The 14,565-nt window shown below is 40.5% G+C and overlaps 1 protein-coding gene across 6 annotated transcripts in view; it reads left to right on the top strand.

The window, feature by feature from the left end:
* PAPOLA (poly(A) polymerase alpha) overlaps positions 1-14,565 on the top strand; it is a 63,068-nt gene that overhangs the window by 9,134 nt on the left and 39,369 nt on the right. For all 6 annotated transcript variants that reach the window (XM_062181258.1, XM_062181256.1, XM_062181257.1 and 3 more), the window contains exons 2-4: positions 10,752-10,925; positions 11,345-11,411; positions 13,215-13,296. In XM_062181258.1, coding sequence (XP_062037242.1) covers positions 10,752-10,925; positions 11,345-11,411; positions 13,215-13,296 — 323 coding nt within the window. The remainder of the gene's footprint in view (positions 1-10,751; positions 10,926-11,344; positions 11,412-13,214; positions 13,297-14,565) is intronic.

The following is a 14,565-nucleotide window of genomic DNA, read 5'->3' as shown; positions in this document are numbered from 1 at the left end:
GGTATGTGCTTTCCTCTAAGGTACTGTCATTATATACTAAGCACCTGTGAAAGAGATTATATTAGTTCTGCTAGGAATTAATATTTAATATGCATTGAGATTCTGTAGAGAGATCCATTGTTTTTTTTCTGTCATATCTTTTTCTGTGCTAAAGTTAAGACCCTTAAACAGGAAATTATGTATACTTCAGTGAATTATTACATTGAGTAAGTTACTGTAGTTTGTCTGATGGCTTCTAAAGTTCATCTAGCAAGTTAAGCCTTCAATTTTGGCCTTATAGGAATTATAAAACATTTTCTGTTGGGTAGCAGTTTTTGGGGAGTTGACTGTTAATAGCATGAGACACAGTTTGTTCAAAATACCCAATACTTGTAGGCAGGGATTTACCGGTGGTCTGAGCTTTGTATGAGTTGGTATGCAAAGGACAGTTGTTAACTTTGGGAAACAGTGCTGGTATATGATGTCTCTGCTGTGTTAGCCATCTGCATAGACCTCCTTTCCGTCTCCTTGACAGTCGTTTACGAGTGTGCACCTCATTAACGTTGTTTGTCCTTCTAGCAAAGTCAGGATTCTGGTTTATTTCAGTTATACATTCTTCAAGCTTTTACCTTGGATGTACATGTTGTTAAGGATCTGACCCTCATACTAAATTCGAGATTGTCATTAAGAACTGAGACTATCTTAACATCTTGGCATTCCTGATTTTAGTTTTGTCTTTCAGATATATTTGGTGGCTTGGTAAAGTTCAGAGTAATAAATACTTTGTTTTTTCTGTTTTGTTAAACACTTTTTTTTGGACGGGTAGAGTTATAGACCGTGAGAAAGAGAGCCAGAGAAAGGTTTTCCTTCCATTGGTTCACTCCCCAAATGGCCACTATGGCTGGCGCTGCGCCAATCCGAAGCCAGGAGCCAGGTGCTTCCTCCTGGTCTCCCATGCTGGTGCAGGGGTCCAAGCACTTGGGCCATCCTCCACTTAAATACTTTTTTTTAACACTAAAAAAAATTTATTGAAAGGCAAGCAGACAAACACCCACCCACACACCTGTTGCATCCACTGATTTATTCCCCAGATGCCTGCACTGGCAAGAGTTGGGCTAAGTGGAAGCCAGGAACCAAGAACTTGGTCTGACTCTCCCATGTGGGTGGCAGAGACTGAACTACTTGAAACATCACCTGCTGCCTTCAAGGGTAGGCATTCGCAGGAAGCTGGAATCAGGAGTGTTGTAGAGCCAGCGGGAATATGAGCACACCATGAATACTATACTTTCAGATAAATATAAATTGGATGACACTGGCTTTGGGCTGGTGCTGTGGCGCAGTGGGTTACCACCCTGGCCTGAAGCGCCGGCATCCCATGTGGGCGCCGATTTTAGTCCCGGCTGCTCCTCTTCCAATCCAGCTCTCTGCTATGGCCTGGGAAAGCAGTAGAAGATGGCCCAAGTCCTTGGGCCCCTGCACCCATGCGGGAGACCTGGAAAAAGTTCCTGGCTCCTGGCTTCGGATTGGTGCAGCTCCGGCCATTGCGGCCAATTGGGGAGTGAATCAACGGATGGAAGACCTCTCTCTCTCTCTCTCTCTCTGCCTCTTTTCTGTGTAACTCTGACTTTCAAATAAATAAATAAATCTTAAAAAAAAAGAAAAATTAGGATGATGTTTGAAAACTTTGACTACAATAGTAATTTTCTAGAGCTGTTTATTAAAACATGCTTTGCTTTGAATTTACTGGTTTTTTTTTAAGATTTTTATTTTAATTATTTGAAAGTCAGAGTTGCCCAGAGAGAGGTTTTCCATCCACTGATTCACTCCCCAGTTAGCTGCAGTGGCCGGAGCTGTGCCAATCCAAAGCCAGGAGCCAGGAGCTTCCTCCAGGTCTCCCACGTGGGTGCAGAGGCCCAAGGATTTGGGTGATCTGCTTTCCCAGAAAAGTAGAGAGCCGGACAGGAAGTGGAACAACCAGGACTCGAACTGGTGCCCGTATGGTATGCTGGTACTGCAGGCGGTGGTTTACCTGCTATGCCACAGTGCTGGCCCCTGAATTTACTATTTCGAACTGTAGACTATTGCACTCAAAAATTCATTTACAACTTTTGGTTTATTTTACTTCTTTATACTAATAAAAACACTTTTAAACTTTATAAGCTAATAATAAAAGGCTAATTACTACTTTTTTTTTTTTTTTTTTTTTGACAGGCAGAGTGGACAGAGAGAGAGACAGAGAGAAAGGTCTTCCTTTTTGCCGTTGGTTCACCCTCCAATGGCCGCCGCGGCTGGCGCGCTGCGGCCGGCGCACCGCGCTGATCCGATGGCAGGAGCCAGGTGCTTCTCCTGGTCTCCCATGGGGTGCAGGGCCCAAGGACTTGGGCCATCCTCCACTGCACTCCCTGGCCACAGCAGAGAGCTGGCCTGGAAGAGGGGCAACCGGGACAGAATCCGGCGCCCCGACCGGGACTAGAACCCGGTGTGCCAGCGCCGCAAGGTGGAGGATTAGCCTAGTGAGCCGCGGCGCCGGCCTAATTACTACTTTTAATTGTGGAATTGTTTGTTGCTTCTGCTGCCCAGGACTTTTTGTAGTGCTGGTGAATTTAGCCTTTTTACTGTCATTGTCTGAATTTATTGGTGAATAGCAGAACTAGTTGATCTTCAACTTTTGTTTGATCATTAATACTTATTTTAAAAGTAATCTAACAAATTGAAAACATTTATAATAGATGAAATGAAATTCTTCCATCTCATTTCTACTTGGTGGTGTTTTTAATCACATAAATATAGCATGCAAATAGTTTAATATAATGCTACATATTATGAAATATGTACAGAGGTACCTGTACCTTTGTATGCATGAAATATGTACAGAGGTGCAAGATAGAGGTGGTGATTATAGGCTGTGGAGTCAAATACCTATGTTCATGTCTTGACCCAGTAAACTTAGGCAAGTCTGTTCTCTCCTCTCTTCTGTAAGATGAAATAGCAGAATTGTTAGGACCAGTTGGGAATAATATATATAAAGTACTTTCTCACTACTTAGAATATGTTGACTTCAGTAAATGCTAGTACCATGATTATATTCCGCAGCTTTTTTTAATTTGGTATATTTTGGACATCTTTTCTATTATGTCTACTATGTACTTAATTCTTTTCATATGGCATAGGAAGCATGTGCTATAATTAACCAGCACACGCTTACTGCGTGCGTCTTCTATTCATGGATTTTTAGGTGATTGCCAGTTTGTTTCACTGTGTTGCATCTAACATTACAGTGAGCAACCTTGAGTATCTTTTTGTGTTATTTCCATTATGCGGGTCACATTCCAGATACTGTCAGGTCATGAGAGAATGGAGTGGGTCCCAAGCATGCTGCCTTCCCCCTTTTCTTTTGTAGATAGCTCTGGGGTAGACACTGCTCATTAAATCTTATGCTCATTTAAAGCTTATTGTTGACCCATGTATTGGCCTGTTTTCTTTTTTTAAGATTTATTTATTATTTGAAAGGCAGAGTTACAGAGAGTCGGAGGGGGGGTCTTCAATCCACTGTTTACTCCCCAAATGGCCACAATAGCTGGAGCTGGATTGCTCCAAAGCCTGGAGCCAGGAGCTTCTTCCAGGTCTTCCACACAAATGCAGAGGTGCAAGGACTTGGGCCATCCTTCACTCCTTTCCCAGGCCATAGCAGAGAGCTGGATCGGAAATGGAGCAGCCAGGACTTGAACTGGCGCTCACATGGGATACCAGCACTGCAGGTGGTGGCTTTACCGCCTAAGCCACAGTGCCTGGCCCCTGGCATGTTTTCTAATTCTGTGTACCTATATCCCAGGAGTGACCAAAAATGTGTATTTTTACGTAGTTTTTATATTTTAAAAAAGTGTTGTCGATTAAAAAGTATGCTTTCCAGCTTCAAGGAATCTTCTTTTCTTGTATTTTTTAATTTTCTTTTTAAAAATAATATTTATTTTATTATCTGAAAGGCAGAGTTATGGAGGGGGCGGTATCTTTATATGGTGGTTCACTTCCCAAGTAGCTGCAATGGCCGGAGCTGGGAGGGTCCGAAGCCAGGAGCCAAGTGTTTCCTCCGGTCTCCCATGTGAGTGTCAGGGACCCAAGGACTTGGGCCATCTTTCTCTGGTGTCCAAGCATTTTTGTAAGGTTGATTGCTGGAGGCGAAGATGCTACAAATAAACTTTTGTGTTTTTTTGTTTTTTGTTTTTTTGACAGGCAGAGTGGACAGTGAGAGAGAGACAGAAAAGTCTTCCTTTGCTGTTGGTTCACCCTCCAATGGCCGCTGCAGCCGGTGCACCGCGCTGATCCGAAGCCAGGAGCCAGGTGCTTCTCCTGGTCTCCCATGGGGTGCAGGGCCCTGGCCACAGCAGAGAGCTGTCCTGGAAGAGGGGCAACCGGGACAGAATCCGGTGCCCCGACCAGGACTAGAACTTGGTGTGCCGGCGCCGCAAGGCAGAGGATTAGCCTATTGAGCCGCAGTGCTGGCCACAAATAAACTTTTAAAATTGATGTGTGCATTTTAAACTTTGGATATTGCTGGATTACTTTTTTTTTTAAATGATGCACCTAGTTCACTTCCATTGTAAGAGAAAGAGTACTGATTTTCTTACACCTTAGCCAGCATTGGAAGTTTATAATAAATTTTTTTTTATTAAACTTTTATTTAATGAATATAAATTTCCAAAGTATAGCTTATGGGTTACAATGGCTTCCCCCCTCCCATAACTTCCCTCCCGCCCGCAACCCTCCCCTTTCCCGCTCCCTTTCTCCTTCCATTCATGTAAAGATTCATTTTCAATTCTCTTTGTATACAGAAGATCAGTTTAGTATATATTAGGTAAAGATTTCAACATTTTGCCCATATAGCAACATAAAGTGAAAAAACTACCATTGGATTACTAATTATAGCATTAAATAGCAATGTACAGCACATTAAAGACAGAGATCCTACATAATTTTTTTTTCAAATTAATTAATTTTCTATGCCATTTCCATTTTAACACCAGGTTTTTTTTTTTTTTTCATTTCCAATTCTCTTTATATACAGAAGATCACTTCAGTATATAATTAGTAAAGACCTCATCAGTTTGTGCCCACACAGGAACGCAAAGTATAAAAATACTGTTTCAGTACTAGTTATAGCATCACTTCGCTTTAGAAGTATAAAAATACTGTTTCAGTACTAGTTATAGCATCACTTCAGATGTTTGTCATTTTTGCGTTTTCCAATCTGATTGTCTGAATTTGTTTCCCTGAGTTGCAGTGAAACTATTTTTTAATGATTTCAGAATTCTGAATGTATTGAGAACTATTTTGGCATTAGGTAATGCATTTTTTTCTTTTATTTGCTTTATTTTTCCTTATGTATTTTTGCTATTAAAAGTTAGAGCTTTTTATATAAGCAAATGTTTTTGTGCATGGCTTTTGTGTTTTGTGTCTTGCTTAAATATGGTTCTGAAAATAGTGCTCATTTTTAAAAAATTTGGTTGTTTATTTGAAAGGCAGAGTTAGAGGGTTTTTTTTTTTTTTTACTTTGTTAGTATGCCAGTGAACATTGATTTTCAAGAGTTAAACCAGCTTTGCATTTTGTAATAAAATCCATTTTGTCATAACACATGATCTTTTTAAAAAGATTTTATTTATATGAGAGAGTTACAGACAGAGAGGGAGAAACAGAGATCTTCTATCCATTGGACAGATCTGTAGTCAGGAGCCAGGAGCTTCATCCAAGTCTCCCATGTGGGTGCAGGGTTTCTCAGGCTCATTAGTAAGGAGCTGAATCAGAAGTGAAGTAGCCAGGGCTCACGCTGGCCCCCAGTACTCATTTGCTTTTACTACCTCTGTAATTCTCAAATATTTGGAAATCATGGCATGATTTAGATTTTACTGTAATAGCTGACGTTATTTGAATATTCTGTCTTTTCCTCGTTGACTTATTATTTGCAAACATTCATAATTTGATTATTTGGGTGTATGGCTGCTAAACTAGCTAACAGATCGTAGGAGTTTGTACTATTTGAGTTAATTTCATATTTATACCAAGATTTTTTTTAAAGAAATCAAACACTTTTAATGAAATTGTTTTGCAGCATGCCCACCCCTACCCCATCTTGTGAGTGCAAAGTGTACATGTTGGTAAACTTGGATGCCTAAACTTTCAAATTATCTATCCAAAATAAACTGCCAGCAGTCATATACTGATTTTACAAAAATGTCACAAATTTTTTTAAAAGATTTACTTATTTGAGAGGCAGAATTACAGAGAGTGAGGAAGAGATCTTCCCTCCACTGGTTCATTCCTCATATGGCCACAGAGGCTGGGGCTGAGCCAGCCAGGAGCCTGAAATGCCATCCAGTCTCCCACATGGGTGCAGCCATCTTCCACTGCTTTCCCAGGCACATTAGCAGAGAGCTGGATTGGAAGTGGAGAAGCTGGGACTCAAACCAGCAGCCACATGGAATGCTGGCATTGTAGATTCTGGTTTAACCTGCTGGCTCCTGTCACTATTCTTTCTAAGGAACTAAATATCCTAGTTAGATTCAAGTCCTGGACCAGAAACTTTCCATGTTTGCAATCTGCTCTTTACTGTTACAATTGTATTATAGCTTAAAATTCTTAGTCTGTGATCTAGAGTAGAAATGCAGTAAATTCTAAGGTAAATCCATAGAGATACAACTTACCAAGAGTCACGTGACTCGTGACAAGTGAAACCAGAGTAGTCTGACTAGTAGCAGAAGTAAAATCAGGCCTCCTCCTCTGTTTATTACATTCCTTCTGCATTGAGACCAGACCTTGTAGACAAAATCTTGATGGCCGTTACCAGAATTTAGAGTTTTAGGGAGACAGCTTGCTAGTTGTATGCATGGTAGATCTGTGTAAAGAGGGAGTAGAAGGAAGGAGTTGAACTAGGATGTCCAAGAGCCAGAACTTGAGTAGTGGGATTGGAACTGTTACATAGAATGTTGTTAAAGATTACAAGGAAAGGTGGGTGTTGTCTTGTGCAAGTGTTGCCTTGATGAAAGTATAAAGGAATCACTCCATATTCTATGGAGAGAAGAGTTCTGAAAATACACTTTACACTTGAGAAGAAAAAGGGTGTGGGATAGAGGGTTTGACTGTCTTATGATGGCGGGTTATGTACTGTATGTGCAGCTGTGTGTTTATAAATATATTACCTGATCCAGAAATGATGGAGACTTTTAAGAGTGCTTCAGTCAATCTGTATATGTAGCAAGATGTTTACATTAGAGAAAGGTGGAAAGGAAAATACAGAAATCAGCTAGAACCTTGGACACTAAAAATAGTTTAATGAAAATGTGAGAATAATTTTAAAAAGTTTGTGGAAAATAGAATTAAAAGGTAAACTTTATTTGGTGCAAACATTTTGAAACCCGTGGCTAGTTATGTTTTTTTTTCCCATAATTTTCTATGCACTTTTGGGAGATCCTTTTTTCTTTTTGTAAAGAGCTTGCTAGATGGCCACCAGTTTCACTCTGGGAATGCTGCAGTATCCTCAATGTACATACAAATCATATTCATGAGATAAAGGTAAATTGATGGCTCAGGAAAAACATGAGTTTTTTTTTTTTTTAAGATTTATTTATTTGAAAGAGTTAGAGAGAGAGAAAGATACCTTCATTTGGTGGTTCGCTCCCCAAATGACCACAGCAAACCAGGTCTGGACCAGGCCTATGCCAGGAGCCTGGAACTCTGCACAGGTCTCTCACATGAGAGGAGCTGAAGTACTTGGTCCATATTCTGCTGCTTTACCATGTGCATTAACTGGGAGCTGGATCGGGAGTGGAGCAGCAGGGACTTGAACTTGCTCTCATTTGGGATGCCAGCAGCACGCGCGATGGCGTAACTCATTATGCCACAGTGCTGGCCCCAACACAAGTGTTCCTTATATTAATAATTGGACAGGGTCTGCACTGTGGTGCAGTGCCAGCATCCGATATGAGTCCCGGCTGCTCCACTTCCGATCCTGCTCTCTGCTGTGGCCTGAGAAAGCAGTGGAAGCTGGTCCAAGACCATGGGCCCCTGTACCTGCTTGGGAGACCCAGAAGAGGCTCCTGACCCCTGGCTTTGGATCGGCATAGCTCTGCCCATTGCACCACTTGGGGAGTGAACCAGCTGATGGATGACCTCTCTCTCTCTTTTTGCAAACTTTGCCTTTCAAATAAATAAATAAATAAATCATTTTTTTTTAAAGCTAGAAAAAATGGTTTTGAATCAAAAATACTGTAACGCTACTGTTTTTTTCTTACTGTCTTGTATGAGTTGTAGAAGTTTCCTAAAGGAGGCCAGTGCTGCGGCTGAATAGGCTAATCCTCCGTCTGCGGCGCCGGCACCCCGGATTCTAGTCCCAGTCGGGTTGCCAGATTCTGTCCCGGTTGCTCCTCTTCCAGACCAGCTCTCTGCTGTGGCCCAGGAGTGCAGTGGAGGATGGCCCAAGTGCTTGGGTCCTGCACCCGCATGGGAGACCAGGATAAGCACCTGGCTCCTGCCTTCAGATCAGCGTGGTGCGCTGGCTGCAGCGGCCATTGGGGGGTGAACCAACAGCAAAGGAAGACCTTTCTCTCTGTCTCTCTCTCTCACTGTCTACTCTGCCTGTCAAAAAAAAAAAGTTTCCTAAAGGAGAATAATGTCTGAAGAAAATTAAATATAACAAAAATATTTCTAGAAAGTGGGCAGATATCTAATATTAGTTTTCAAGAATGGAAGGCAGAGTTTTGCTTTTGAGATCTCTCTGGTGTATAGTGTTCCAATAGACTGTGTATGTAAAGAATCCTCATCTGAAGTTTGTGTTCCATACTGCCCAATATTGGAGTATATATTTTTGTTAAAATGGCAACAAAGTTTCTTTTTTAATATTTTAAAGGCTCAACTCTTAATTTTTAAAATATTTATTTATTTATTTGAAAGAGTTACATGGAGCGAGAAGGAGAGGCGGGGGTGGGGGAGTCTTCCATCCGTTATTTCGCTCCCTGATTGGCCACAGTGGACAGAGCTGTGCCCATCTGAAGCAAGGAACTTCTTCCAGGTCTCCCACGTGGGTGCAGGGGCCCAAGGACTTGGGCCATCTTCTACTGCTTTCCCAGGCCATAGCAGAGAACTGGATTGGAAGAGGAGCAGCCGGGACTAGAACCGGTGCCCATATGGGATACCAGCACTGTAGGTGGCAGCTTTGCCTGCTACACCACAGCTCCGGCCCCTAATTTTTTTTTTTTTTTTAAGATTAATTTATTTGAAAGGCAGAATTACAGAAAGAAACAGACAGCTCTTCCATCCACTGATTAAGTCCCCAAAGCCAGGCTGTGAAGATTCTGGAACTCCAGCCAAATCTCCCTTGTGTTGCAAGGGCCCAATTAATGGGGCCATCTTTGCTGCTTTCCCAGGCACCTTCAACAGAGTGCTGGATTGGAAATGTAGCAGCCCAGACTCTGGAAGCCTCTGTTGCAGGCTACTGCCTAACCTGCTGCACCACAGTGCAGACCCCAGCAACAAAGATTTTTCGAATTGTTTGTTACTCTTACTTAATTTGTATTGTTAAAAAGGAAAAACTTGACTTTCTTTAACATACCATAATGATTGATGTTACTTGGTACATTATGGACACTGAAGGCACCTGGAAGCCATTCTTGTTTTTGGCAGCCATTCTTATTGGAAGCACAAATATCTTTTTAAAAAATTATTTGGGGGCCTCCCCAGTGGCACAGTAGCTTAATCCTCCGCCTGCAGTGCTGGCATCCCATATGGGTGCCAGTTCAAGTCCGGCTGCTCCACTTCCAATCCAGCTCTCTGCTGTGGCCTGGGAAAGCAGTAGAAGATGGCCCAAGTCTTTGGCCCCTGAACCCATGTGGGAGACCTGGAAGAAGCACTTGGCTCCTGGCTTCAGATTGGCGCAGCTCCAGCCGTTGCAGCCATTTGGGGAGTGAACCAATGGAAGGAAGACTTTTCTCTCTGTCTTTCCCTCTCACTGTAACTCTACCTCTCAAATAAAATAAATAGAACCTTAAAATAATTATTTTATTGGAAAGAGAGATAAACAGGTCTCCTAAGCTGGTTCACTCCCCAAATGCTCAAGTCCATAAGCTAGGGCTGGGCCAGGTCAAAGCTCTGAACTCCGTGCTGATAGGGCCCAACACTTGGGCCTTCCAGAATGCATTGGTAGGGAGGTTGGTTTAGAGTGGAGTTGCTGGCACTGGTGCTGTGGCCTGCATATGGGTGCCAGTTCACGTCCCGGCTGTTCACTGCTGATCCAGCTCCCTGCTAATGCGCTGGGAAAGCAACAGAGGACCAGGTGCTTAGGTCCTTGCACCCATGTGGGAGACCCGGAGGAAGCTGCTGGCTCTTGGCTTTGGATCAGTTCAGCTCTGGCTGTTGCAGCCATTTGGAGAGTGAACCAGCAGATGGAAGACCTCTCTTTCTGAGTTGCTGCCTTCTCTGTAACTCTTTCAAATAAATAAAATAAATCTTTTAAAAAAAAAAAAAAAGTGGAATTGCTGGGACTCAAGTCATCACTCCAACATGGGTCGCTGGTGTTGGAAACAATGGCTTGACTGGTTGTACTGCAATGCTGTGTCCTGCTTTTTGTTACTTTTAAGAAAATATTTTTTGAAAATAAAAATTTGGGGTGTATGGCAGGGAACCAACTGCTTAGAATTGCATTTTACTGAAGTAGTTTTTCTGGCCATGCTGGTTTGTTTCAAATTAGATTTGGGGGGGCAGTAATTATATCCAATTCCATTTTTAGTCCAGTTACAACGCAGGGATCACAACAAACACAGCCGCCGCAGAAGCACTATGGCATTACTTCTCCCATCAGCTTAGCAGCCCCCAAGGAGACCGACTGCATACTCACACAGAAACTGGTTGAGACACTGAAGCCCTTTGGGGTTTTTGAAGAGGAGGAGGAGCTGCAGCGCAGGTAAATAGATAGATGTATGTTTGTGTATATACTTTTTAATTTATAATTTTAATAATGTTGAAATAAACTTATTTTGAGGCCTTTTCTACTCAAATAAAAGTTCAGCGTTATTCTCCAAAATCTGTATGTATGTTCCAGCCAGGGGATAAACCTTTAATTTTTTTCTACATAGAGTTCTAAAGCCTCTTAAGTTTGAGTTTTGATGCTTTTGATTATTACAGTACAGAATTGTCAGGAGAACAGTGAATGCTGTACCCAGAGTAACAGGCCTTACAAGCTGACTACTTAAGTACCGTGCTTCTGATCACTTAAAAACTTAAATTTATGAACCACTGTTAAACACATTTTTCATTTAATCAGTTTAACAATGTAGAGTAATAAACAACTTGATACTTGATTGGTAATTGCTTTATCAACAGGATTTTAATTTTGGGAAAATTAAATAACCTGGTTAAAGAGTGGATACGAGAAATCAGTGAAAGTAAGGTAAGGTAACTTTTTTGTATATGAAATAATTTGCCATCTACAGCCAGCTGATAAGATATATATGGCAGTTATCTTACATGGCATCAGCTCTGATTTGACTGGATTTAGAGTCTTTAAGTGTAATCATTTTAGACTGTTGATAACAGATACTATATTTTACTTATTTTGACAGCAAGAAAAACTGAACTGAGTTTAGTACTCATCGTAAGAACTTTTTGTTGTAGTATTTCAGAGCTGAAACTCACTAGTAATAAACTGCCTGTACTCTTCACAGAAATAGCAGATATCACCCTGAAAAGGTCCCTGAAATGTACACTTGCTTGAGAATCCTGCTGCTCTCTAAGGAATCCTGCAGTGAACCCCATTTAGGTTTTTAAGTATTAGACGCTCACATTGAATATCTTTGTTTAGTTTTTTATAAGAACATTCTCTGAGTTCCTAGTACTTTATTCTGAATACTTACAGAAACAACTTATGTATCCTTGGCTGGGCTTCTGGTGAAGGAAATGTATTCTGTATGTCGAGTTTATTTGACCTACTTTTAAAACACCATAAATAGTGATAATTTTTCCAGAGTGGTACAGAATGTGTATTTACTCTCTAGCACAACTGAACAACTGAGAGAAAGAGAACCAAGGGTAGAAGAAAAGCTCATGGGCTGCCAAGAGAGGGTATCTGCATAACAGAGAAGTTAAAAACCTTTTGGTTTTAGCCAAAGTTATAAAAATTGCTTGCTTAAAACAACATGTATATTGTTCAAACAACTGACTAAAACCTGAGCAACTAGGATATTCTGTAATTGACTTTATGAACCACAGGTTTTTTATTAGAATTTTTAATGGAAAGTAATTTTTTGGAAAGGGAAGTATTTTAGCTGAGCAGAAGATGTGTAAGCCTAACTATTTTTAAATCATTTTTTGAACTTGGTGTTAGCTTTGTATAGAAAACCTAGTTTTGTTTTGAGGACTTTTCCTTATATGTTTAGTAGATGTCAAGTAGACAAAGCTTGAGCTTGAATTGCTTTGTTGTGAGAGTGCTGCCCTGTTGGCAGTTCTGTTTCAGGTACTTGCACTTGTAATTCTTGACAGTTTTTCCTTTTTTTTTCCCCCTGAGAGTAAGAAAAATTGTTGGGATTGACAGATTATGCTCATTCCTGTTAAAGTTTGCACAGCTCTATTGGCTGCAAGGTGATTAGAAAATGGGGATAAAGAGATTGGGCTTCACAAATTTTGATCTTTTATGGAGAGAATTTCTTACTAAATTGTTTAGTTTTAAAGTCTAATATAGGATGTCTTGACATTGGCACAGTTGTTATTTTTGAATCTGGTAATTCTTACTTGTTAGGGCTTATCCTGTGCCTTGTAGGTTGTTAAACAGCATCTTTATCCTTTACCCACTTGGTTCACTGCCTCTCCTCCCAGCTGTGACAGATATCACTTGACAATGCCAAATCAATCTCTAGTTTAGAACTGTAGATCTAAGAAGAATGTGTAATATTTTAGGGGCTGTCAGGGGGAAGAGAAGGAGTTACCACAGTCGTCTTGATAGCAGTTTCCAGAAATGTGAGAGAATTCTAAAATAGTATGCTTTCAATAGAGAACACTAAAAGTTGAAAATTGCTTTAATTTCAAATTAAATTGTACTGTTTCCTTAGAGCTTATTGAGCTTGAATACTGTATATAAATTTGCACTATAATCTTAGTTGGGCTTTTTGTGTTGCCTTGTTGTTGTTTTTAAAGCACAGTATCATTTGAAGTATCCCTTGTGCTCCACTGGCAAAATAACCATTTTATGTTTCAATAGAATCTTCCGCAATCTGTGATTGAAAACGTTGGAGGAAAAATTTTTACATTTGGATCTTACAGATTAGGAGTACATACAAAAGGTAAATTTGTAAAATTTAATGTTGAGAAGGGAATCTTTTTTTATTTCCTGAAGTTACAGTATTAGATCCATCTTAGTTACTTGTGTATCATATGTCTTAGATTTGCATGAAAGAGATAGTACTTCAAAGAGTCTAAATTTGTTAAGAAAAAGATACAAAATAGGATGCCTTCCATACCTTTATTGTCCAGTGAAGAATTAAAAGTTAAGTAAAATTTAAAATGAGTTTCTTAGAAGTAGCTGCGTTTTGACTGCTGAATAGCTACCTACAGCTACAGGCCGCTGCTTTGGGAAGTGTAGATATAGAACATTTTCCCATTGAAGGTTTCTTTTAGACAGTGTTGCTTTCGTTATATCATTTTTTAAATCTTTCCTAAAAAAAGATTATTTGGAAATGTGAATTAAAGCTCATAAGAAAACTTTGTGGATTTTCTTTTCCTCACACTTTTGTTATAGGCAAATTTAAAAATACAGCCAAGGAGAAAACAAGCAGCAAAAATGTATGTCCATGACCACTGATAATCACTATGAATTTTCTCTTATTTTTAAATGTAGTTATTTCCTATATGTAAATGGAAACACAATAAAAATGTTACACCAAAGTATTTATTCTTTTACTGGGCACTGAGATAAGCTCTTATTTTTCGTTATCTTATTTATTTCTCATAGTAACCAATTCCTTTCATGTAACCAATAGTGAGAAATTTGTAAGGGACAGTTAAGCATAAGCAGTTTCTCCTCACCATCCAACGGTAGAAGCTGCAGTGCTCAGGCAGTCCGAGGCTGTTCCCTAACCATTAGGCACTGACCTCTTCGGGATGAAACATGTTCGCCACGGGTCTGGTATTGTGGCACAGCTGGTTAAGCCTCTGCTTGGGACACCCTCATCCCACTTGGTGTGCTCAGTCAAGTCTTGGCTGCTCCACTTCTGATCCAGCTCCCTGCTGATGTACCTGGGAATCACTTGGGTTCTTGTCACTTAATGGAAGACCCAGATTGAGTTCTGGGCTACTGACTTCAGCCAAGCCCAGCCCCAGCTGTTGGGGTTATTTAGGGAATGAACCAGCAGGTGGAAGGTCATTCTCTCTGCCTCTTCCTTTCTGTCACTGTGCCTTTCAAATAATTGATGGATAGATAAATCTGCATTTACCAGAAAACTGTTCTCTGTGCTTTGATACCCTTGCCTCCCTGTTTCCCATTACTCTGTCCTCAGTAGTAGTAGTGCAACTACTTTTGATTTTTCCTGTGTACTATATACTCTTCTCTTCAT

The sequence above is a fragment of the Lepus europaeus genome, chromosome 22 (assembly GCF_033115175.1).
Source record: "Lepus europaeus isolate LE1 chromosome 22, mLepTim1.pri, whole genome shotgun sequence".
Classification (NCBI taxonomy): Eukaryota; Metazoa; Chordata; class Mammalia; order Lagomorpha; family Leporidae; genus Lepus; species Lepus europaeus.
Note: the sequence above shows the minus strand (reverse complement) of the source record. Positions and strands in the feature narration are given on the sequence as shown.